The following is a 22,801-nucleotide window of genomic DNA, read 5'->3' on the forward strand; positions in this document are numbered from 1 at the left end:
TTTAGGTGGATTTTAAAGAAACAAAACCAATGAACATAGGGGAAGGGAAGAAAAAATAAAATAAGATGAAAACAAAGAGGGAGGCAAACCTCTAAGAGATTCTTTTTTTTTTTTTAAGATTTTATTTGTTTATTTGACAGACAGAGATGACAAGTAAACAGAGAGGCAGGCAGAGAGAGAGGGATGCAGGCTCACCGCTGAGCAGAGAGGCCAATGCGGGACTCGATCCCAGGACCCTGAGATCATGACCTGAGCCGAAGGCAGCAGCTTAACCCGCTGAGCCACCCAGGCGCCCTAAGAGACTCTTAATTATAGGAAACAAACTGAGGGTTGCTGGAGGGGCAGCGGGTAGAGGGATGGGGTAACTGGGTGATGGGATTTAAGGAGAGCAATTGTTGTAATGACCACCGGCTGTTAAATGCAATTGATGAATCACTAAAGTCTACCCCAAAACTACTACTACTCTATATGTGAACCAACTTGAATTTCAATCTTGAAAAAAAAAAAGTTGTATAAATTGCACAGATAAAATTAATATTACTACAGAATTAAAATAACTTTTATTTTGCTAGAATTCTTTGGTCCTAGGGTTCTTTGATTCTAACTAATGGAAATGTGAAGTATTTAAAGCAGACACACCCACAAAATAAAACAAGCTCAACAGCAGCAAAACCAAAAAGAAACTTACTCTAAGGATTCTGGGGGCATCTCAGGGAGCCCACAGACTGGAGTGCAGTCCTGCTTCAAGAAGCATTGAGAACAAGAGCCAGGAAAGACCCAGGAACCCCACATGCTATTTTGTCTTCTTCTTCCTTCTTCTGCTACAGACTAGTTTTCTCAGCGTTTGAATTGACATGGTAATTTATGGCTTCCCTTGGGCTCCGGAGTTCATTGCAATTCTAAGCCACAAGCATGGACTCATTGTCTTAGTTTCAAGTGCAAAATCTTGGGAGAATCTGATTGAATTACCTTGGACCAAGTGTCCATCTTTGCCAATCAGTACTAAGTAACCTGGTTTCCAGCTATCATTGGGTGGAGAGCGCCTTTCTCTCTACTGGAGGCACTTCCTAAAGGCCAATGGGGAGCTATCTATTACTGCTTTAAGAACACATCTACCAGGGGTGCCTGGGTGGCTCAGTGGGTTAAGCCTCTGCCTCTGGCTCAGGCCACGATCTCAGAGTCCTAGGATTGAGCCCCCAGTGGTATAGGGCTCTCTGCTCAGCGGGGAGCCTGCTTCTCCCTCTCTCTGTGTGCCTGCTTGTGCTTGCTCTCTCTCTCTCTCTCTGTCAAGTAAAAAAAACAAAACAAAATACCTCATCTACCCAGGAATTTATAACAAATGTATTGCAATCTTGTTTTGAGAATAAAGGAATGTAAGCTGTAGAAAATGTAATTTATATCAACATAGGATGAAATATTTATCACTAATTAAATAAACAGATAATGTGCAGTACCATTCAGTCAACAATATTTATTACCAGTTGTGCACGAGGTGCCATTATAGGTGCTGTGAAGATAGCCGTGAACAAACATCAAATCTCTTCTCCCGTGAAGCTGACATTTTACTTTAAGATAATGCAGAACTGCCTTCAGCAAGGCAAGCTCTAAAGATATTTAAATAATTGAATGATTTTTCCAGAGTAGAATTATTGAGTTATGGTTTTAGAAAATAAAGAAAAATCCCTAGATTGGGTATTCCTAGACTATGAGATTCACCTGCCAGATACAATTTTTAGGGCAACTCCTTTGGGTCCACTCCCTCCTCAGGAGCTTTGTACTATCACTTTGCTATCCCTAAATAAACCTTGCTTTAAAAAAATAAAAAACAAATAATAAAATTTCTAGGTAAAATAAAAAATTTAGGATTATTCATGGCTTTTACTTTTACTTTGCCAAAAATGAATGCAAACACACACACACACACACACACACACACACACACACTATCGTATAACATCATCATTGTTTCACGGAAGGGAAGAGATCTTAGTATCTTAATGTGGAAAGAGAAAGACAATCGCAGAATAAACGAACATTTTTCCCCCCAGGAAAGGACATCTGGCTACTCTACACAGACAATTTACTGTTCTCATTTGGCAGCTGACTAGGGAAAAATTTTCACAGGTTCATAGACTTGCATTTCATAACCATTGTTCTAGCCTACAGAGTCTAATACTGAGTCAGCAAACAAATCGAAACTGGTTTGCCTGTTTTATCTTAATTTATGGGTCAATTAATCCATTCAAACTCACAATTCAGTGGGAAAAAAAATCAGAATTATTGCCTGGAAAAAATGACTTTTAAAAAGGACTGAACTAGGGGCGCCTGGGTGGCTCAGTGGGTTAAGCCACTGCCTTCGGCTCAGGTCATGATCTCAGAGTCCTGGGATCGATTCCCGCATCGGGCTCTCTGCTCAGCAGGGACCCTGCTTCCCTCTCTCTCTCTGCCTGCCTCTCTGCCTACTTGTGATTTCTCTCTGTCAAATAAATAAATAAAATCTTAAAAAAAAGAAAAAAAACGACTGAACTTACTGATTCAAACAAAATGACTGATGTAACCGTTCTACGTAAGCAGTTTCTGTTTTCCCAGAACACTAACCACCTTCCAATATTAAATGGTAATGACATACTATATGCAATAAACAAATTAGTCTGTTTAATACTTAAAGCACAAAAGCATTTTATAAAATCATCAGTTTGGATAATATATGGGCTGACAGGCAACCAAAGCAGCTAGTTTAGTTTTAGGAATTCAATTTCCACAAGATCTATAACCTCTATAAAAGGAACTTTGGCTTGCTTGCGTAGCAAAACAACTTTCAAGAGTTTAACTTTGCCCTTTAATTATCTGAATAGGGAGACTGTCAAACTTATAAATATATTCATCGTTTATCACTATCTTGGCTGATGTTAAAATGACATATCCTCCTTTCTATCCGTATTCAGCCACCATTTTCACAGTGGAAGATCTTTTTGAAATTTTAAGCCAAGATATTAACATATTTTCCTCTGGACCTTATGTTTGTTACCTCTAACCCTAATCATATTACTGCAAATCTGTCTCTTGGCTCAGGTGTCTAGAGGCTGATCAGGCACAATTTGAATCTTCTGTGATGGGAACTGGAGTCCAATTTCACCAATGAAACACTGTCAGAATCAGAACTTAAATCAATGCTGAGTAGCCAGAATATAAGAACTTAGAGTAATGAGAACAGAATGGGAGTGAGATGTTGCTAACTTTCTCTATTAACTGGAAGAAAATGTTACAGAGGATGCTTTTAGTCTAGATCAACTTTCCAGTTTCCAAAAGTGGGTCCTGACTGGGCAGGTCTCAAATCCAAACAAAGAAAGCCAGAGAAAATAAGGCAGATGTGAATGACATAGAAATTCTTGGTGGGCTTGGGATCTTCTGCTTCAACTTGGAACTTAAATCTTAAGTTTTGGTGTGGCCAAAAAGGCACTCTCATATTTGCTGGTAAGAGTACAAGTTAGCATGTTGTGCCCAAGTTTCGTACCCGAGAGACCACCAAGGAGCCAACACCAATGCAATCACACGAGGGTTTATTCAGCAAGCTTAAGCTTGGGTCCAAGCATACCCGACACAGTGGAGTAGGGACTTGGACCCTGAACCAGATTATAGTCAGAGTTTTTAAAGACAAGTAGAGGTGGACTCGGCAGTAGATGCCTGGGCCACGACTGCTGGCCCTATGTTCCTGTTTTTCTGGCATGATTTATTACAACATTAAGCTATCCTATTCCTGATTGGTCTTTGGTATGGCCTGTTGTTTTCAAAAACTTTGGTCAGTCTTCCTGGAACCAGGAGTCATTTACCGGTTGGAGACCTAAGATGGCTGCTGGGGCCAAGATGGCTGCACTTATGCCAAGGCTAGACTTGAGGTGGGTATAACCTTGTTTTTCTTGGCCTCCACATTTCCCCCTCTCAAAGGAACCTAAGGAAGGACCCAGTCATGGGTCCAAGCTGACCTCAGTAACAAGGTCCTGTGGTTGGTACTGCTGTCTGAGTACCATGAGTTGAACTGTACTGACTCTGTCTTTGACAAAAGTAACTAACCTATTGATAATGCAGGGCCCGAAGGTAAGGAGGAGAAGGAGGATCTTGTGGGAAGGGGGTCGGGACGGGAGTGATCATATGTACATTAGAGATGTTATTGGATGCAGATGGTATGGTGAGTACTGGGGAGGGCAGCGGAGGGGGGATAGGAGTTATCTGAGTTTTGGACGGTGCTAATACAGGGTTTGGGCCTAGGTTAACCTGGTTATTCTGGGCCAAGAGTCTCAGGGTGAATAGTGTACCCGGGTCCTGATAACCAAGTCTTACTACATCGTAGATTCTTAAGCCCCAAGTAAGTCCTACCTGCCACCTGGTATCTAGTTTGTCAGCTTCTGTGAATTTTGGGGTGATCAGATTACTGGTTTCAGAGCTCTGTGATGTGCAGTTTCTTTTAAGAGTAATTAAGTCATCTTTGTAGGGGGCCATCCACCAAATTTCGCCAGTGGAGACACAGCTCCAGCTGGCACAGTAAAAGTGAGAGGGGTCCCCACACTGTCTTGCCCGGTTTCCTGTAAGGTGTCCCGGGCAAACATAAAAATGCCGCTTGTATAGTTGGCTTCTCAATCCGTGGAGATGGGCATTCCCAAGTATTTTTGTTAGGTCAAGAGTAAGGTCATGGGACCACGCCTGTTATGGGGCAACTTTTGAAAGGGAATATACAACCTCTGCTGTAGAAACATGTATTACCTGCCATGGTAGGTTAAGTGGTTGGTGGGGATTGGCCCTGGAGTGAGGAGGACATAGCATAAGTAACATTAGTGGGGTAAGTGAGAACGGCACAGTCTTAGCTTTAGGGGACTGTCCTTGTTGGGCTGACTTTTCCATTCTGGAACAAAGTCCTTGAGAACAGTGTGTGGGTCAGCTGGCCGGACGTGGGTGTAGTGGACCCAGGGAGTAATCCTGTCGACCTTGAGAGCGGTGGGAGTGGTCAGGATCACGATGTAGGGTCCCTTCCAGAGCGGTTAAAGTGTCTGGTGTTGGTGTCTCCGGATGTACACCCAGTCACCCGGTCGATATCGATGAGGGTCCGGGGATGGCCCAATCTCATAAAGGGCCCTCAGCTTAGGCCACACCTGTTCATGGGTTCATTGTAACATTTGGAGGGAGAAAAGCAGTCAGTGATCATCAAACTCAGCAAGCACCTCAGGTTTTAAATTGGGAATAATGGGTGGAGGAATACCGAACATGATCTCGTAGGGAGTAAGTCCATTCTTATATGGGGAGTTTCATACCCTATATAGGCTGAAGGGGAAGAGAGTCATCCAGTCCCCGCCAGTCTCCAGGGCTAATTTAGTGAAGGTCTCCTTTAATGTTCTGTTCATCCTCTCTACCTGTCCTGAGCTTTGGGGTCTATATGCACAATGTAATTTCCAATCTGCCCCAAGTACTAGTGCCGCTCCCTGTGTTACCTCAGAGAGGAGTCCTGGTCTGTTGTCTGATCCAATCTTAACAGGAAAACCACACCCTGGTAGGATATCTTCCAGCAGTTTCTTGGTCACAGTCTGCATTGTTTCATGTTTGGTGGGAAATGCCTCTGTCCATCCTGAAAAAGTATCTGCAAACACTAACAAATACCTGTATCCATATTTTCCAGGTTTTACCTCAGTGAAATCCACTTCCCTGTAGGCTCCTGGGCGGTCCCCTGGGAGCCAGGTGCCCGGGTTAGATCCATGGGCGGTGGTATTAGTTCATTGACATGCGTGGCAGCTTGCCACAATCTGTTCAATCTTTGATCGGGAGTCTTTGATGGTGATCTTTGCATGTTGCACCAAGTCTTCCATTTTTTTGTTCCCATGTGGGTACTTTTATGCATTTTGGATAGGACTCACCATCCCAGTTCCTCTGGTAGGATTAATGTTGCAATCTGTAGCTCTTCACCAGCCATGTGAGCATTGTGTCCCGGGCAGACGCCTGATCCATTGTAAGTCTGCATCAGTGTAACTGGGGTTGTCTGGCATGTCGATGTTCCCGGATCAGGCAGTGTGGTCACTAAGACATGGTCCACTGAAAGAGCTGCCTCTTTTGCTTTTAAGTCAGCCAGTCAGTTTCTCCTGGCCACTGGCATATCTGCTTTTTGGTGTCCTGGACAATGGATAATGGCCAGTGCCTTAGGCAGCCAGAGGGCCCTCAGGAGCTCAAGGATTTCTACCTTGTTTTAAACAGTCTTTCCTTCTGCTGTTTAGAGCCCTCTTTCCCTATAAATGGCTCCATGAATACAGGCTGTGGCAAAGGCCTACCTGCTATCAGTATAGATGTTTATCCCCTAGCCTGCTCCCATTGTTAGTGCCTTGGTTAGCACAAGGTTGTAGCAAGGCAGAGTGCTGTGCCCTGGTGTCTACTAGGAAGTTAATCAGTTGCCCCTCCACTTTAAGGGTTACCCTGGGCTCAGGGAGGGGTGCCGAACCCCGACCCCCCTAGTCATCTAAATCTTCGACCTCCAAGATAGTAGCAGAGGTCTTTGGTCTTTTGTTGGGGCAATCTTTTACCCAGTGGCCTTCTTCCTTGCAATAGGCACACTGGTTTTTTTCCCGTTTGGGGCGTTCTCGACAGGAGCCATCCTCCTTACCTGCTCCTGAAGCCAACTTCTTGAGACATCTCTGTTTTTCATGTGGGTCATCCATGGTCATGGCCAGTAGGATCTTAGCCAGGTTCCAGGTCTGACGGTCACTTATCTTAGCCTGTTGTTCCTCCAGGCTCTCTCTGTTATTGTAGACTCATTCTGCCACCACTATCAGATCCTGTAGGCTCTTTTCTCCTAGTCTTTCTACCCTCTGCAATTTCCTTTTAATGTCCGGAGCAGCTTGTTAACAAAAGCTATAACAATGGCAGCTCTGGTTTCTGGGGAGTCTGGCTTCATAGGGGTGAAAGCCTCTATGATCCTTTCTAGGAATGCTGCTGGACTCTAATCTTTACCCTGTCTTACATCATATACCTTAGCCAAATTGGTAGACTTGTGTGCTGCAGCCTTGAGACCTGCCATCAGAGTGTGGCAGTAGACCCGGAGCCTCTCCTTACCTTCTGTCGAGTTGTAGTCCCAAGCGGGGTGAGATAAGGGGAAAGCTGCATTTATGAAATCAGAATTCTGAGTCAGCTGTCTGTCGTCACTCAGGATGGACTTTCGGGCTTCCACCTGGATTGACTCTCTTTCCTCAGTGGCAAAGAGAACATGCAAGAGCTGCTGACAGTCATCCCAGGTGGGCTGATGTGTGAAGAGAACAGTATCCAAAAGACCAATCAGATCTTTGGGGTTATCAGAGAACTTTGCATGTTGGGTTCTCCAGTTATATAAATCACTAGTAGAGAATGGCCAATATAACATCAGCTGTCCCCCCCATTTCATCGGCGGGGTCCCATGGTGTGGAGGGAAAGGACAGTGGAATCGGCCAGTCCCGGGTTTGGGGCTGGGGCTGCCCGATGGGTCTGTCCACGTGTCCCTGCCGCCGGCCCATGCATGGGGGGGCCTCCATCTGGGAGGGGAAGCGGTGCTCCCTGGGCAGCCCGATGCTTCTGCTGGAGGGGCAGACGGGGCGGGGGGAGACCTGGTAGGGCGGTGGAAAAATCAGGTCCTCCGTGAGAGTGCCCTCAAGGACTGGGTAAAGCGGAGTCTTTGGTTCCGACTCCGCTTTCTTGTCAGATTTAGCAGTTGGGTTCCGCAGGGCTAGGATCTTGGATGTAGGTCCTACTTTGGGAGGGAGAAAAGGTTTACGCCAGGAGGGAGGATTCTCTATCATGTCCTGCTGGACCAGGATATAAGGTACTTGGTCAGGGTAGCCGTGTGGTTTTTCTCTGAAGATGACGGCCTTAACCTGTAAGATAATAGGCAGTTGAGAAGTTCCCTCCTGGGGCCATCCAACATTAAAAGCTGGCCACTCAGATATGCAGAAAGTCTGAAACTTTCCCTTTCGTATGTCTGTGCTCAGGTTATGAGCTTTCTCCCTGATGTCCGAGAAGTGGTCAATCATCAGAGACAGAGGGGTAGTCTGTGTCTGTCCCATCACGCCCTCAGTCCACAGCAAGACAAAGACACTTACGACAATTAACAAGAATACACTCACACAGACAAACGATCTGGTGCGGCCACAATGACAAAACTGAAAGTAAGTTAAGGGAGGATCCGACCACAATGGCAGCTGACTCTCCTCACAGATGAGGACTTCGTCCTCCAGGCAGGGGCAAGGGATGTCTCCCAAGACCCCCGGTCGAAGGCCTGCCAGCGCATCCGCTTAAGCCAACGTTGACCCAGGTACTGGTTGGAATTCCTACAGGTAAAAATGCAGATTGGAGCTCCCAGAAAGTATGCGGACAAACAGGAAAACAAGTGCACTCACCAGCTGGCGCAGGAACCTCTGGGTTGGGGTTCTGGGGGTCTCTCAGATCTCAGTGGAACCTCCAAATGTTGTGCCCAAGTTTTGTACCCAAGAGACCACCAAGGAGCCAATACCGATGCAATCACATGAGGGTTTATCCAGCAAGCTTTAGCTTGGGTCCAAGCATACCTGACACAGCATAGTAGGGACTTGGACCCCGAACCAGATTACAGTCAAAGTTTCTAAAGGCAGAGTAGGGTGGACTCAGCAGTAGGTGATTGGGCCATGACTGCTGGCCCTATGTTCTTGTTTTTCTGGCATGATTTATTACAACGTTAAGCTATCCTATTCCTGATCTGTCTTTGGTTTTTTTGTTTTCAAAACCTTTGGTCAGTCTTCCTGGAACCGGGGGTCATTTACCCATCACGGAGACCTAAGATGGCTGCAGGGGCCAATATTGCTGCACTTCTGTCAAGGATAGACTTGAGATAGGTACAGCCTTGTTTTTCTTGGCCTCCACAAGCATAGATTCTATAAAGCGCAATTTAGAATTAGCAAAAATATAAACGCACACGTTTGGATCTAGTACTTCCAATTCTGTTTCATTCTCCAGGTGTGACCATTTTCCAAAGCTTTCCACTGTGGCATTGAATATCACAGCAAGATGGGAAATAACCTCAATATCAATTTTTAGGGGGCTGGTTTAATAAATCATGGTACATTCCCTACAATAGATCGGTAGGCCGCTGGGTAAAAGGAAAGCCAACTTTATGTATGGACATACACTGAACTCCAATTTACGTTAAACTAAAAACAGAGTTTACATATGCGTAGAAAGGTAATTCATAAAGATACACTTATTTGCTTTTATGTTATGTTCATAGAGTATCTCAGGGGGGTCGTGAGGATTTTAATTCCTGCGTTACTGGAAGGCTTCTGGGGAGGGGTGGGCTCTTTTCACTATAGGAAGGCCCTTGGTAACCTTTTGGATTTTGAGACATGAAACGAATTCACACACGCCCGCACGTGCAGGAAAAGGCCTCAAGTCTGTTGATACGAAGGGCAAGCCTGTGAGTTCGACCGCACGGTCCGGTACCCGGTACCCGGTACCCGGCGGGGCTCTTGCCCGTTTGGACCGTGACGGCTGCGACGTCTGCGACGCAAGGCTGAAATACATCACAACCAGTCCCACTCCGGCAAGCCCATTCCCCCTTCCGTTTCTGAAATTAGCTAGGTTTCAGAACTGCTCGCAGACCTGGCATTCTTTCCCAAACGCTGAAACACTTTCGCTTTGCGCATAACCGAGAAAGGGGCTCACACACCAGGCCAGGTAACAATTGATCATAAATGGGATTCAATGCTTTTCAAAGTGCTTTGCAGCTCCAAAGATACAGAAATACGAAGTGTGACCCAAGAGAGTTAGTAATTATTACCACAGCACAAGTCAACTTAGTTTGGGGTAGACCATCCACCCTGGGACCCTATTTTGACTCACCTAACCCGGTTTCTCTTTCTGGCTCCTCCCCCACCCCGTCCCCCACCCCGTCCCTCTCTACTTTCCTCTCTTTTTCAACCCGCCTCCTCCCCCTCCTTTCCCTCCTCCTCCTCCCGCTCTCTTTGCCCCTCCCAGACCTTGGCGGGAGGTTTCCTCTCCTGACTGACTACTCTGCGTAAGAGCGGAAGACGCACTGCAGCACCGTGGGCCGCGGGTCAACCGAGCCTACTCTCTCCTCTCCGTCTCTATGATCCTCTTTGTGACCCGTCGGATCGCCCCGGATTCCCAGAGTTCCGTGCCAACAGTCCTCCACGCCGACAGAGGACAGCGCAGAAAGCTGACGTTCTCGCGAGAGGGACGGAGATCTCTCCACGTAGGGAGGGTGCGAGCGCATGCGCGCTCGTTGGTGCGCGGTAGACTGAGGGAAGACGGGACCCGGCTGGCGCCCCAGAGTGCGCGCGTGCGCCGTCGCGAGCTTGCCGCCGCCGGGGCCGCGGTGTGGGAGCGGGTGTGAGACCGCCGTGCGAGCCGCGGGAATGTTCCGAAAGGCCCGGCGAGTGAACGTGCGCAAGCGGAATGACTCGGAGGAGGAGGAGCGAGAGCGCGATGAGGAGCAGGAGCCGCCACCGTTGCTGCCGCCGCCGGGCACCGGCGAAGAACCGGGCTCTGGCGGCGGCGGCGACAGGGCCCCTGGGGGGGAGTCGCTGCAGGGCCCCGGGCTGCTGCCGCCTTCCGCGCTGACCCCGGGCTCCGGGGCTGAGGCCGGGGGCTGCTTTCCCGGCGGCGCGGAGCCCGGCAATGGGCTGAAGCCGCGCAAGAGGCCGCGAGAGAACAAAGAGGTACCCCGCGCCAGCCTGCTCAGCTTCCAGGACGAGGAGGAAGGTAACCGCCGCGCTTCGGACCCCAGACCCCAGCATCCCTACCCTGGGCCCCCACTTTTAGTCCCCGCATTCCCTGGACGCCCAGCCCCCGCAGCCCGGAACAGAGCCCCTTCGCGCCCGACCTGCTGCACATCTTTCCCCGCCTCCGGCCTTCTGCTCCTGGCGGAGGACGCGTTCCCGCGCCACCACCAGCCTTTTCTTAACAACCGCCTCCTCCTCACCGTCCTCCTGTGCATTTCCTGCTCTGAGGGCCAGGAGCTCAGATCCGTCGTTCTGAGTTTGTCAAGTGGGAATAAAGTGCCCCCTGTCCTGCTTTTTTCCTGACGGGTGTGTTTCAGGGTGAACTTGACTTGGATCCCCTGTCTGCTCTTGGCACGGTCTGAGTCCTCTGCAGGTCACTGTGTCCACGCCTCTGGGGGGATCTGTCCACACATCCTTGACCGAGAAGGCTGGGTTTGTAAAGAGGAATCTTAAATCTGGGGACAGAATCCCCGGAGTTGAAGCTCTGGTTGTGAGTGACCTTGGGCCAGCCCCTTGCAAACGCCGAGCCTCAATTTCTCCATGAAAATAAGGGGTACAGATGTACCGCTTTCCTCGCATTGATTTTTGGACAATGAAGAGAGACGGTGTAATAGAGATTGAAGGCAACTTATCCAGTCGGGTGCAAGAGGCTAGGTTGCAGTGGATTTGGATTTCTGATTATATATGAGCCTTAAATCTAACTTCCCGACCAGTTGCATGTGTATGTAACCCAATTAAGTGCATGTTACAAAAAAAGAGAGACTTTTGGATATCTCACTTGTATCTTGATGCAAGATTCTCTCATCTTTCCAGCAAGGTGGGCCTTTCTGTTTCTCTTTGGCCTTCTGTTATTTCTTATTTGTTTGAGAGGACCACCCCCAGATTTTTTTTTTTTTTTATGATGATGCAGAAACTTCGGTAAAGTGTTTGCATTTGACTTTAAAATTTTCAAATCAGAGACGGTGGATACTTACCAAAACTTAATTTTGAAAAGTGCTTTGCTCTCAGCTTAGTCTTGAAATATGTCATGTTGTGATGGTTATAGATTTACTCAGACTTGACAGCTCTCTTACCCAGCATCTTTTGACTTTGGACTTTTTTTTTTTTCTTATAATAAAGTGATTAAGTGCTTTTTCAGTGATTTTGTTTTTCTCCTGAGGAAGACAATAGGACATAGGAAAATTTTGTGTAGTCACAAGTGCCTTTCAGAAAGTCTCAAATTTGCATTATATAGGTTAATTTATGAAGTGGACAGCTTTTGAGAGTCTGTGACAGATTTGGAATAATTTCAAATTATGTAATTCTTTGGGGTGTATGAGTATCCTTTTGGTGAATGCAAAAAGCATATTAAGACCATGTGAAAGTTAGATGGAAGATACTGTCTGAAATGGTTGCTACAGACTTCATTTAATTTCTTTTCTAAGAAAACGAAGAAGTTTTCAAAGTGAAGAAATCAAGTTACAGCAAAAAGATAGTAAAGTTACTTAAGAAAGAATATAAAGAAGATCTTGAAAAATCAAAGATTAAAACAGAACTCAACTCATCAACAGACAGTAAGTACCAAACTAATAGGATTCATTTGAAATAACAACATGAAAGCTCTTTTCACAGGGATTGATTGAATGTTTTTGCTGTATATATCATGAACTTGTTCAGTTGATTCTGCTGTTGTCAAAGGTCCAGATTGAGTATTGATACAGTTGTTATTTAATTCTAATACAGGTAAATGCTATTTTTTTCTTTCTTTCTTTTTTTTTTTTGGTCAGGGGTGGGGGTAAGCACAAGCAGCGGGGAGAAGCAGGCTTCCCTATTGAGCAAGGAGCCTGATGTGGGACCCGATCCCAGGAGCCTGGGATCATGACCTGAGCCGAAGGCAGACGCTTAACTGACTGAGCCACCCAGGCATCCCAGTAAATGCATTTTAAAAAAAGACAGAGCCCTTGCCATCGGAAAGTTTCTGCTGTAACACCTGAATCTTCCTCCGATTTTCCTGCTAGTGTTCAGACTGCTATTAACCAGAGAAAGGAAGTTTCCCACTTAAGCCTGAGACCCAGATTTATTCTGGCTTAAGATAGTATTGTGTAAGTTCCTGTACTTGGATTTTATAGAGACAGATGTTCAGTTCTTTGGTGGTATTTCCGCAGTTAGTTTAATTCTTGCAGAACTTTGAGGAACACCCTTGTTTTTGTTTTAAAGGTTTTATTTATTTCTCAGAGAGAGAGAACACAAGCAGGCAGAGTGGCAGGTAGAGGCAAAGAGAGAAGCAGGCTCCCTGTGAGCAAGGAGCCTGATGTAGGACTTGAACCCAGGGCCCTGGGATCATGACCTGAGCCGAAGGCAGCTGCTCAACCAACTGAGCCACCCAGGTGTCCCCGGACACCCTTGTTTTAATGTTTCTTGATAATACTTTCTCATTCAGCAGCCCTATCAGATATGTGGATGAGACTCCTCAGTGTGAGGCTCCTGCCTACATTGTACAGACATTTCTCAACACCCTTTCACAACTGAAGCTTAACAGTTTTAAGAAGTTATTTGTCTTGGAGGGAAGTGGATCCATTATAATACCCTGTGGTCTGAGTTATTCTCATGCAGATGTCTTAGGGCAACCTTTTTATTCTGTGGAATTAAGGATAGAATTATTATTTCATGGGTTCTCAGCCTCAGGCTTAATGTGAAAAAGTATGTCATTATATCTCGAATTTACAGTCTAATTTTGGAGACAGCATCACTTAAATGTATAATTGGACCCAGTGTTTGGCAAAATGTCCAATGAATGGTTTAAAGAGGAACTGCTTTTTTTTTTTGTTTTGTTTTTAAAGAGTCAGGAGAAGGAATGTCATATATAAAGTAGAATATGAAAGTGGATTTTTTTTTTCCAAAGATTTTATTTATTTATTTTTTTGGCAGAGAGAGATCACAAGCAGGCAGAGAGGCAGGCAGAGAGAGAGAGAGGAGGAAGCAGGCGCCCTGCCGAGCAGAGAGCCCGATGTAGGACTCGATCCCAAGACCCTGAGATCATTACCCGAGCTGAAGGCGGAGGCTTAGCCCACTGAGCCACCCAGACACCCCATGAAAGTAGATTTTTGATCATTTAAATTCCAAAAGATGGAAGAGGGAAGATGATGGGTGTATTACCATATTTTAAAGTGACTGAGTTAAGAGCAAGTACATCTGTCAGGTCAAAGTGGATGATTTATAGAGGAAGTAGAGGTTTAGGGTGAAAGGTACGTTGTTGACAGATTGTGAAGGATGTTTAGTATCCAGTAAGGGGTTTAGAGTTGCTGTTGGGTGGCTTGCCAAGATGATGACATGATAAATGCCTTTTGAAACTTTAACCTGGTATTAACATGCAGAATGGATTGGCACAGGGAGAGATTGGAGGCCTAAAACAGTTTTAAAATTAAGGGCCGGTTTTGATCCATTAATAGTGAGTTTAAAAAGGTCTTAGTTGAGTGACACTGAGGCTTTTCCTGACTCAATGGGAAATTTTGGATGAGTTAAAACTGTTCACTTATGGGTGTGGGAGAAGAAAGAAAGGATTATTTGAAAGAAAGGATTATTTGAAAAACATTCCAAGGGAACAATCAGTAGGCTTGATATATACTTTAGCTGTTGGATTTAAAAGAAACAGACTCTGAACTTTTGTGACACAGTGACAGAGAAAAATGCTGTATTATATATAGAAATAGGGAAGGCAGGTAGGAAGAGGAGTATTTTTAGGGGAACCAATTATTTCAGAGTCTAGGAAACTGCTTTTTTCCCCAAATCTTTTGAAAACCCAACTGCATGCAGTATAATAGCGCAGGAAAGGTCAGGAGAATTGAGAGAGGAGCACTTAGAAATTGAAGCGAGTCTGGAACTTATGAGCTCTTCTGTGACTGTGACCTTTGTCTGTGACAGAGACTTCTACCTTTAATAAGTGTACACACAGAGAAGAGGATTTACTAAATAAAATCATAAAGGCCAAAAAAGAGATAGGAAAAGTTTTGAGATGATGATGCTCATTTGTATGAAAAAGTACCAGAAAAGTCAAAAAGGAAGGACCAAGGAGAGGCCATAGGCAGTGTTGCTATTGTTTTCTTTCTGGAGGAGGGTGTTTGGCAGAAGAGACAAGTCTGCTAGCCAAGCTCTATCTGTTTGGATGAAGGAACATCTTTTGCTAAAGTGCTCAACAATACTGTATGAATTCATTGTAGCTTCAGTCATTGGGTTAGCTGGTATGGGAGCTTGGACTGAAAGAAATCAAAGGCTATTTGCCCAGGTTGAAGCACAAGTTGGTGAAGTAGAAGGCAGCACACTGCTTTCTAGAAGTTTGTCAGAGAGAGAAGTAGAGGAGAGTCACCAGAGGGACCATTGGGATCAAAGAGAAGTTTTTTGATAAGGAGAAACCTGTGTTTGTAGACAGAAGAAAGACGAGGAAGAGCCTAATCAAGTTTAAGGTAAAGAGAATGTTCATGGGAATAAGTTTCCTGATTTGGTAGTAGAAGAAATTGAGGGTCCTCTGAGAGCCTAGAGAAAGGTTATTTAGTATCTCTTTACAAAGACATCTTGAAGGATAATACATGTCCACTAACAAAAATTCAACTGTAACCACGTTGTGCACCTGTATGGGTTTGATCATAAAATGTATTTGCTTGGTCTTTTAAAATATGCAGAAATCATTATCTGAACGTATATGACCTTTCACAGTTCTGTTAAAAGCCATTGATTTAGTTTGGGTTTACAGTAGAAGGAAATGGGTTGTTTTTTACTCCCATCTAACTGTATCTGTCTGATAAGGTGAATTTTTAAATCTCACAGCGTCAGAATGCACTTCGGAAGGAAGGCTTTGGCTAATGAGGTAGGATGGTAGATGAGGAAACTGGGGAGCCTAAGGCATAATGACCTAAATCTTAGTAAAGTATAAAGTGTGTGTGTGGGAAAGTGGTATTATCCCTTCGATTACTATTGAGGGGAATGGAATATGGTTTGAAAAGAATAGAGAATCTTTGAAATGCTTTTTGGGAGTGGAACATAACTAGGGAAACAAGAGAAGAATATCATATTTAGAATAAACTTGTACTATTTCATTATATTCTTTGTGTCTGTTGTGTGCAAGGTTCAGTGCCCGAGGTGCAAAACACTTTGATTTTCTTGATTTTTGCCTGCAACTGACAGTGCAGTAGGATTATTTAGTTACAAGGATGTAAAGCTACGTACAGTTACAGTGATGCCTCCTGGACTGCAGTGGCAGGAAAGCAGTGTTAGAACTCGTCTTGTGAAAGGCCTCAGAATTAGGGAGCATGCTGTCCATATGGCAGAATATGGCACTCTGCAGCCCCCTTCCGGGTTTACATGTGGTTGTTTTTAGTGCCACCTGGTCTCTGACTTGCCTCGCTGTCTCAGCTCCAGGTTCCCGGAAAGAGAATTAGGTTGTCTCTGTTCTGGTCACAAAACATGCTTGAACATTCAGTCACGGCAGTGGGGTCAGAGTTAGATTGTATAAACGTGGCTTTTGGGCCTTATCCCTTCAGGTGGTAGATGACAAATGGTTGTGAATGATGAAGATAATCCTGAAGTATTCATTACAGAGAGGTGTATGTGGTCCATAAACACTGTTCTTGATAGAAAGCTGCCGCAAAGGGGCTTAGAGTTTAATGAAATGCTGATACTAAGTGAAATAGTGCTTCAAAGAGGTATGAACAGTTACCAGTGGGAGTTTAGAGGAAGAAACAGTTAATTTTGATAAATTTAATAAAATTTTGATTAAATGAACTCAAACCGAAATTGAGCAGAACCTCCAATGCACCCCTTTGACCCTATATTACTTTTACTTCCCAATTAATGCCTATTATTGGATATTTCCTTTTCATACATTAGTGGTTTGAGTTTTTTATAAATAATTAAAATAGTTTAAACTGGGACAAATTAAGCCTATAAACAAATAAAATAGTGCCTACTTAATCTATACATTCTATTTTAAATATATTTTAATAGCTTTTTTCACAAATGTAGGTGAACCACCTTTGGACAAAACAGGACATGTTAAGGACACCAGTCAAGAGGATGGACTGATCATCAGTGAACACGGTGAAGATGAAATGGATATGGAAAGTGAGAAGGAGGAAGAAAAGCCGAAAGCTGGTGGAGCCTTTTCAAATGCTTTATCTTCTTTGAATGTTCTCCGTCCAGGTGTGTATTTGCAGATACTTTTCAGAAATGAAGGAATCCCCCAAGGAGGGGCCACGCGGAAAGATGGTGAAAGAAGGAGTTAGCTAAGTGGCGTTTCATATGACGTTCCTGTTTGAAGCCCAGGTGTTTCCTTTTGCAAATAAAGTGAAAGAACTAGGAACTTCCCAGTTTTTCTAGGTTCATTCTCAGGCACTTTTGTTAATCAGAGCAAATGTGGGGCTTAAAGTAAATGGATAGATGGGACTAAAATTTTTTCCTTTTTAATGTATTTCAGATTTAGACTTAATTTTTAGAAATCTACTAAAAGCAAAAGTAATTGCTATTAGTGTTATGCCCCCACACTCTTCCTTTTACTTCTAAGAAATAGTTTGCAAATCTGTTTCCCGGGTGACCAGTTTCCCAATAAAAGTGTGTAGCAGGGGAGGAGCAGCGTAGTAAATTAAGATACGTTTACATGATGGGAAGTTCCAAAGCTGTTAAAACAACATTAGACAAGTAGCGAAACATTAATTTTTACTGTAGGTGAAAGGTCAATTCGATTATGTAGTAGGTTATGCTTTATCTCGTCCATGAATATTGTTAGGCCTTTAAAAATTGTATTTATGCCGAACAACATGGAAAAAACATACTGTGCTTTAATATGAGGCAAAATTAAGTACAGAGTGATGTATTCGTGGGCACCTTTTTTATTGTTTGCTTTCTAGTTCAGTAATATGATTTGATTACTTTTATTTCTGAAAAATGAAAAAAGGTCACAGTTAAAGTTGCTGTGGTGGATTTTCCCTTCCCTTCTTTCTCAAACATATTTCCATTACATATATATATTTTAGTGTCCTTATAGCAACTTCTAGTTTCCATTTAAGCTAAATTCAAAGTAAATTAGTTGAACTATTGGTACAGTTTGAGAAGGGGGCACCAGCAACTAACATTAGACCATCCCTACAACAGGGTTCTCTTGGTGAGATTATTTTACCCCTCATATTTTCAAGAAACTAGAAATGTTATGCCTTAATATCTCCGTCTTTCATAATCCTTGCCATATGTTTCCAGGAGAAATTCCCGATGCAGCTTTTATACATGCTGCAAGGAAGAAGCGCCAAATGGCCCGAGAATTAGGAGATTTCACTCCTCATGATAATGAGCCTGGTAAAGGCCGCCTTGTTAGAGAAGACGAGAATGATGCCAGTGATGATGAAGATGATGATGAGAAGCGCCGCATAGTTTTTTCTGTGAAGGAAAAGTCACAAAGACAAAAAATCGCTGAGGAAATAGGTAACTTGATTTAATAAGATCATAGGCCTATTGCATTGCTGTTGAATATGATTTGCTATTAAATAGAGTCAAACAAAGTACCCACATTTACCTAACTATGTTTAATGTTTGAGGACTGTTTTTGCTTGGGTTCAAGTGTCTTAACTGGAATTTTTTTAAAGCCAAAGCACTAAAGATTGTGATAGTGAATGTTTATTGAGCACTTCCTGAGTAGGCAGTGTTGTGTTAGGCACTTTACATGCATAAATTTATGTAATCAGCTTAACATTCTTTAGAGGCTTTCAGGTTTTGTTCTTCCCTTTGTGGATTTAATGTCAAGCTCACAGATTAGGAGACCCTCCTAAAGTTTTAAGATTGTGTAATATTTAGCCTTTTGCTTCAAGGGATACCCTTGGCTAAAACAAAGTCCAGGAGTATCAAAGGAGAGGAGCTCACGATTGACGGTTTAGGGAGACTGAATGAATACCAGTGGTTTGCTTAATTTTTGCGAAGTGTCAGGATAGCATCTCTTCCCTGCCTGCTTTTCTGATATTTAATTGTCTTCACTGCCATGACTGCAGGCATCGAGGGGAGCGATGATGATGCCTTAGTAACTGGAGAACAAGATGAAGAGCTCAGCCGATGGGAACAGGAGCAAATAAGAAAAGGAATTAATATCCCTCAGGTAAGAGCTGCAGGATTTCACTTCAAAAATTAAAAAGTAAAGGGAAAACCTTTATTGCCTGTTTTGTTGAGTTAAAAACATATTGCGCGTTGAACTGAATCTTTGACATTCATTCAACTAATGTAATTAAGAAAATCACATAAAGTTAAATTCCAATAAGCTTTTAAAAGAAACTGTATTACCTTTTGCTTTTTATAGCCAGAATGATGGAAAAATTGGGGCACCCAAGTGGCTTAGAGGATTAAGCCTCTTCCTTGGGCTTAGGTCATGATCTCAAGGTCCCGGGATCCTCCCCTATGTCGGGCTCTCTGCTCAGTGGGGAGCCTGCTTCCCCCCTTTCTCTCTGCTTGCCTCTCTGCTACTTGTGATTTCTCTGTCAAATAAATAAATAAAATCTTCAAAGAAAAAAAAAAGAAGAATGATGGAAAGATTTCTGGTTTTGTACATCGGTGTTTCTTAGAGTGGCCCTTCAGCCACTAGCAGCAGCAGCCACTGGGAGTTGGTTAGAAATGCAGATTCTCGGGGTTCAGTGGGTTAAGCCGCTGCCTTCGGCTCGGGTCATGATCCCAGGGTCCTGGGATCGAGCCCCGCATCGGGCTCTCTGCTCAGCCGGGAGCCTGCTTCCTTCTCTCTCTCTCTGCCTGCCTCTCTGCCTGCCTCTGCCTGCTTGTGATCTCTCTCTACCAAATAAATAAATAAAATCTTAAAAAAAAAAGAAAAAAGAAAAAGAAATGCAGATTCTCACCCTCTTGAGATCAGTGCATGAGAAACTGGGGAGGAGTACACAGCCGCCATCAGGTCATCCTGATGCACACTGAACTTGAGAACCACTGTTCAGATGAAATCTTTCTTTTCTGTAGAGCTTATTATTTCTTATTATTTCTGACTTTAGAGATTATTTTGTGGAAGATGGAGTTCTCTGTGATACGAAAACTTAACTTTAGGTGAAAAGTCTATTCCTTAATAGTTACAACAATTTGCTTTATAGAATTAAGTAGAACAGTGGAAATGTTGCATAAATGTAAACTATTTTTGTTACCGGTGTTTTGACACAGAATTTTGTGCATGTTTGGCTTACGTTAAGAAAATAGGGTACTGGGGCACCTGGGTGGCTCAGTGGGTTAAAGCCTCTGTCTTCGGCTCAGGTCATGATCCCAGGGTCCTGGGATCAAGCCCTGCATCAGGCTTTCTGCTCAGCAGGGAACCTGCTTCCTCCTCTCTCTCTGCCTGCCTCTCTGCCTACTTGTGATCTCCGTCTGTCAAATAAATAAATAAAATCTTTAAAAAAAAAAAAGAAAATAGGGTACTTAGATGGCATTCTCTAGTCTCTGCTATCTATTTATCCTCTTCTTACAACAAGTCATTTGTTCTCTTCCATTGATAACATGGTGGCCTTGGATTATTCTTTATGTCCCTTTCAACTCTAAACTTCTTTGATATTATGTTTTCCTGAAAATTATTAGAAATGAATCTAGTCAGGGTTTTGAAGGGGCAGGAGGTGGGAGGTTGGGGGAGCCTGGTGGTGGGTATTATGGAGGGTACGTATTGCATGGAGCACTGGGTGTGGTGCGTGAACAATGAATTCTGTTACACTGAAAAGAAATTTAAAAAAAGAAAGAAATGAATCTAGTCATCCCATTAGAGTTGGGATGTTCATCTGGCCCTACCTTTAATTGATTCTGAAGAGCTCTGCAACTATTAATTTTAATTAACATAGTATTTGGAAAATGGTATAATTTTTGCTGTTGTTGTTTTTTTTTTTAACCCCAATTCACATTTATCCCATTTCTTTTTCTAGGTTCAATCAAGTCAGCCCACTGAAGTGAATATGTACTACCAGAACACTTACCAGACGATGCCTTACGGTTCCTCCTATGGCATTCCTTATAGTTATACTGCTTACGGATCATCTGATGCCAAATCTCAAAAAACAGATAATACAGTCCCTTTCAAAACTCCCAGTAATGAGATGACTCCCGTTACTATTGATTTGGTAAAGAAACAGCTTAAAGACAGGTAGGGCAGATCAACTTCTTAAAGACCTGTCCTCTAGCTTTCTGTTCCCTCAGGCAACATGTAGTCTGGGGTAGCAGATGCAGAATATCGGCAAAGAAGATTCACTGGCCCATCTTCAAAAGCTAAACAGAAGATGACTTCATACTTTGTTCTGCTACCTTCTTGGATTACTTCTGTGGAAGCCTCGAAAAGTTATAAAAAATGCCACTCCATGATCTTGTTGAAGACAGTTCTGAGTTCGTACCTCTTGGACTCTGAAAAGTGTAGTCAAGATATGGGGGGAAAAGCAAAACAGATTTTGGTTAGCACACCAAATAACTATATATGAAGTCTGTAAACTGCTTTTTTTTTCTTTTTCTTTTTCTTTTTTCTTTTTGACAAAAAAGCAGTACAGATGAAAAGATGGCACTCCCAAGTATTTTTAAATTCTAATAGTGGAACTAAGTGCATTATTATAATATTGCAAGAGTCCTGACAGCATAGATTTTTGGATGTAAATGTGTTATATTTATCCTTTTGTGTTCTTAAGGTTGGACTCCATGAAAGAACTGCACAAAACAAATCGACAGCAGCATGAGAAACATCTGCAAAGCCGAGTGGACTCTACCAGGGCTATTGAAAGATTAGAAGGGTCTTCTGGGGGTATTGGTGAACGGTATAAATTTTTGCAAGAAATGCGAGGGTATGTCCAAGACTTGCTTGAGTGTTTCAGTGAAAAGGTAAGAATGCAAAAATATTAATCTCTTTGACTAAGGCAAAATTAGGGAGGTCTAGACGACCTTGTTTAGATCTTTTCTGTATTTCTCACAAGTGTACACTGTACTCAGCTCTAGAAGTGATGAAAAACCATGCTTCATTTCCTTCATTAGCGACACTCTATCTTGGGGGTGGCAAAACAGTGCCTTTGCTGAAAACAAAAAAGAGAAAGCGTATTTAAATAAGACTTTGGCAAGTTGTGCTTAATATACTGGTAGATTTGGCCTGCCCTGAAATATTGGAATATAAGGGACTCTGGTGGAATTTTCTTTTTTGCGGTTTAGGTCTAAACTTATTTTTAAACTGTTCCTACAGATTATTCCAAATAGGCATGAAGTTGCAAAATTTTATTAGTTTTTTTTTTCTTTTAACTCTAAATAAAGTTGGTCACCATTGCTGCTGAGAGTTTTTAATCTAAATAAGCCTATGCTTCGTCCATTTCAGGAACTATAAGGCCTCATTTCTTCCAAGTTTGTTTTTTGTTTCTTTGTATGCTAGTCACTTGGAATAGTTTTTTGCATTCTACTATACTGGAATAGTTTTTTGCATTCTACTATACTGGTTATTTGCCTTTTTAAAATTAGTTGTACATAGGATCCTCTTTTCAAATGACCTCTTAATTGATTTTTCTTTTTTAAGATAAATGTATTTGGTGCATTGGTTTATTAAGCATTTGTAAACTTAAAGAAAAATTAACATCTTTGAATATCCTATCTCTAAACTTCCAAGTGATTCAGAATTAGAAGGCACATTTTCCCCTTTTTCTTGGCTGTATGGGTTAGCATAGAATCTGTAAGCATAGTATGTTTGAAGGAGCATTTTGTCATCTCTTCTGATTACTTCAATACCCTAAAGCCAAAAACTCACAAAAGAACACTGCTAGCCTGTCTTCCTCCTGGGTCTTGATGGTTCTAGACAGTCTGTGGTCTGATGTAGGCTGAGATAGCATTCACCGGGTCTTATCTGTAGCATTTATCACATTCTTGTCTTACCACCTGATTTCTGGATAAGCAACTAGTCTGAGCAATGATATCCCTTGTGGCAGATCACTGGCTTAGGGTGACAAGTGCAAGGATGGGAAAGAAACCTAGGTTTGACTCTGCAGGGGGCTAGAGTCAAGGTGGGAAGTAGACGTGGGTGTCACAGC

At 43.2% G+C, this 22,801-nt stretch overlaps 1 protein-coding gene across 1 annotated transcript in view; it reads left to right on the top strand.

Annotated features, from left to right (window-relative positions):
• Positions 1-10,359: 10,359 nt before the first annotated feature.
• The window catches only part of PAXBP1 (PAX3 and PAX7 binding protein 1), a 33,419-nt gene continuing 20,977 nt past the window's right edge, over positions 10,360-22,801 (top strand). The window contains exons 1-7 of the mRNA XM_044251009.1: positions 10,360-10,755; positions 12,200-12,328; positions 16,770-16,946; positions 17,997-18,218; positions 18,779-18,882; positions 20,681-20,898; positions 21,428-21,617. Of these exons, the coding sequence (XP_044106944.1) occupies positions 10,410-10,755; positions 12,200-12,328; positions 16,770-16,946; positions 17,997-18,218; positions 18,779-18,882; positions 20,681-20,898; positions 21,428-21,617 (1,386 nt within the window). The 5' untranslated portion in view covers positions 10,360-10,409. The remainder of the gene's footprint in view (positions 10,756-12,199; positions 12,329-16,769; positions 16,947-17,996; positions 18,219-18,778; positions 18,883-20,680; positions 20,899-21,427; positions 21,618-22,801) is intronic.

The sequence above is a fragment of the Neovison vison genome, chromosome 6, assembly GCF_020171115.1.
Source record: "Neovison vison isolate M4711 chromosome 6, ASM_NN_V1, whole genome shotgun sequence".
Classification (NCBI taxonomy): domain Eukaryota; kingdom Metazoa; phylum Chordata; class Mammalia; order Carnivora; family Mustelidae; genus Neogale; species Neogale vison.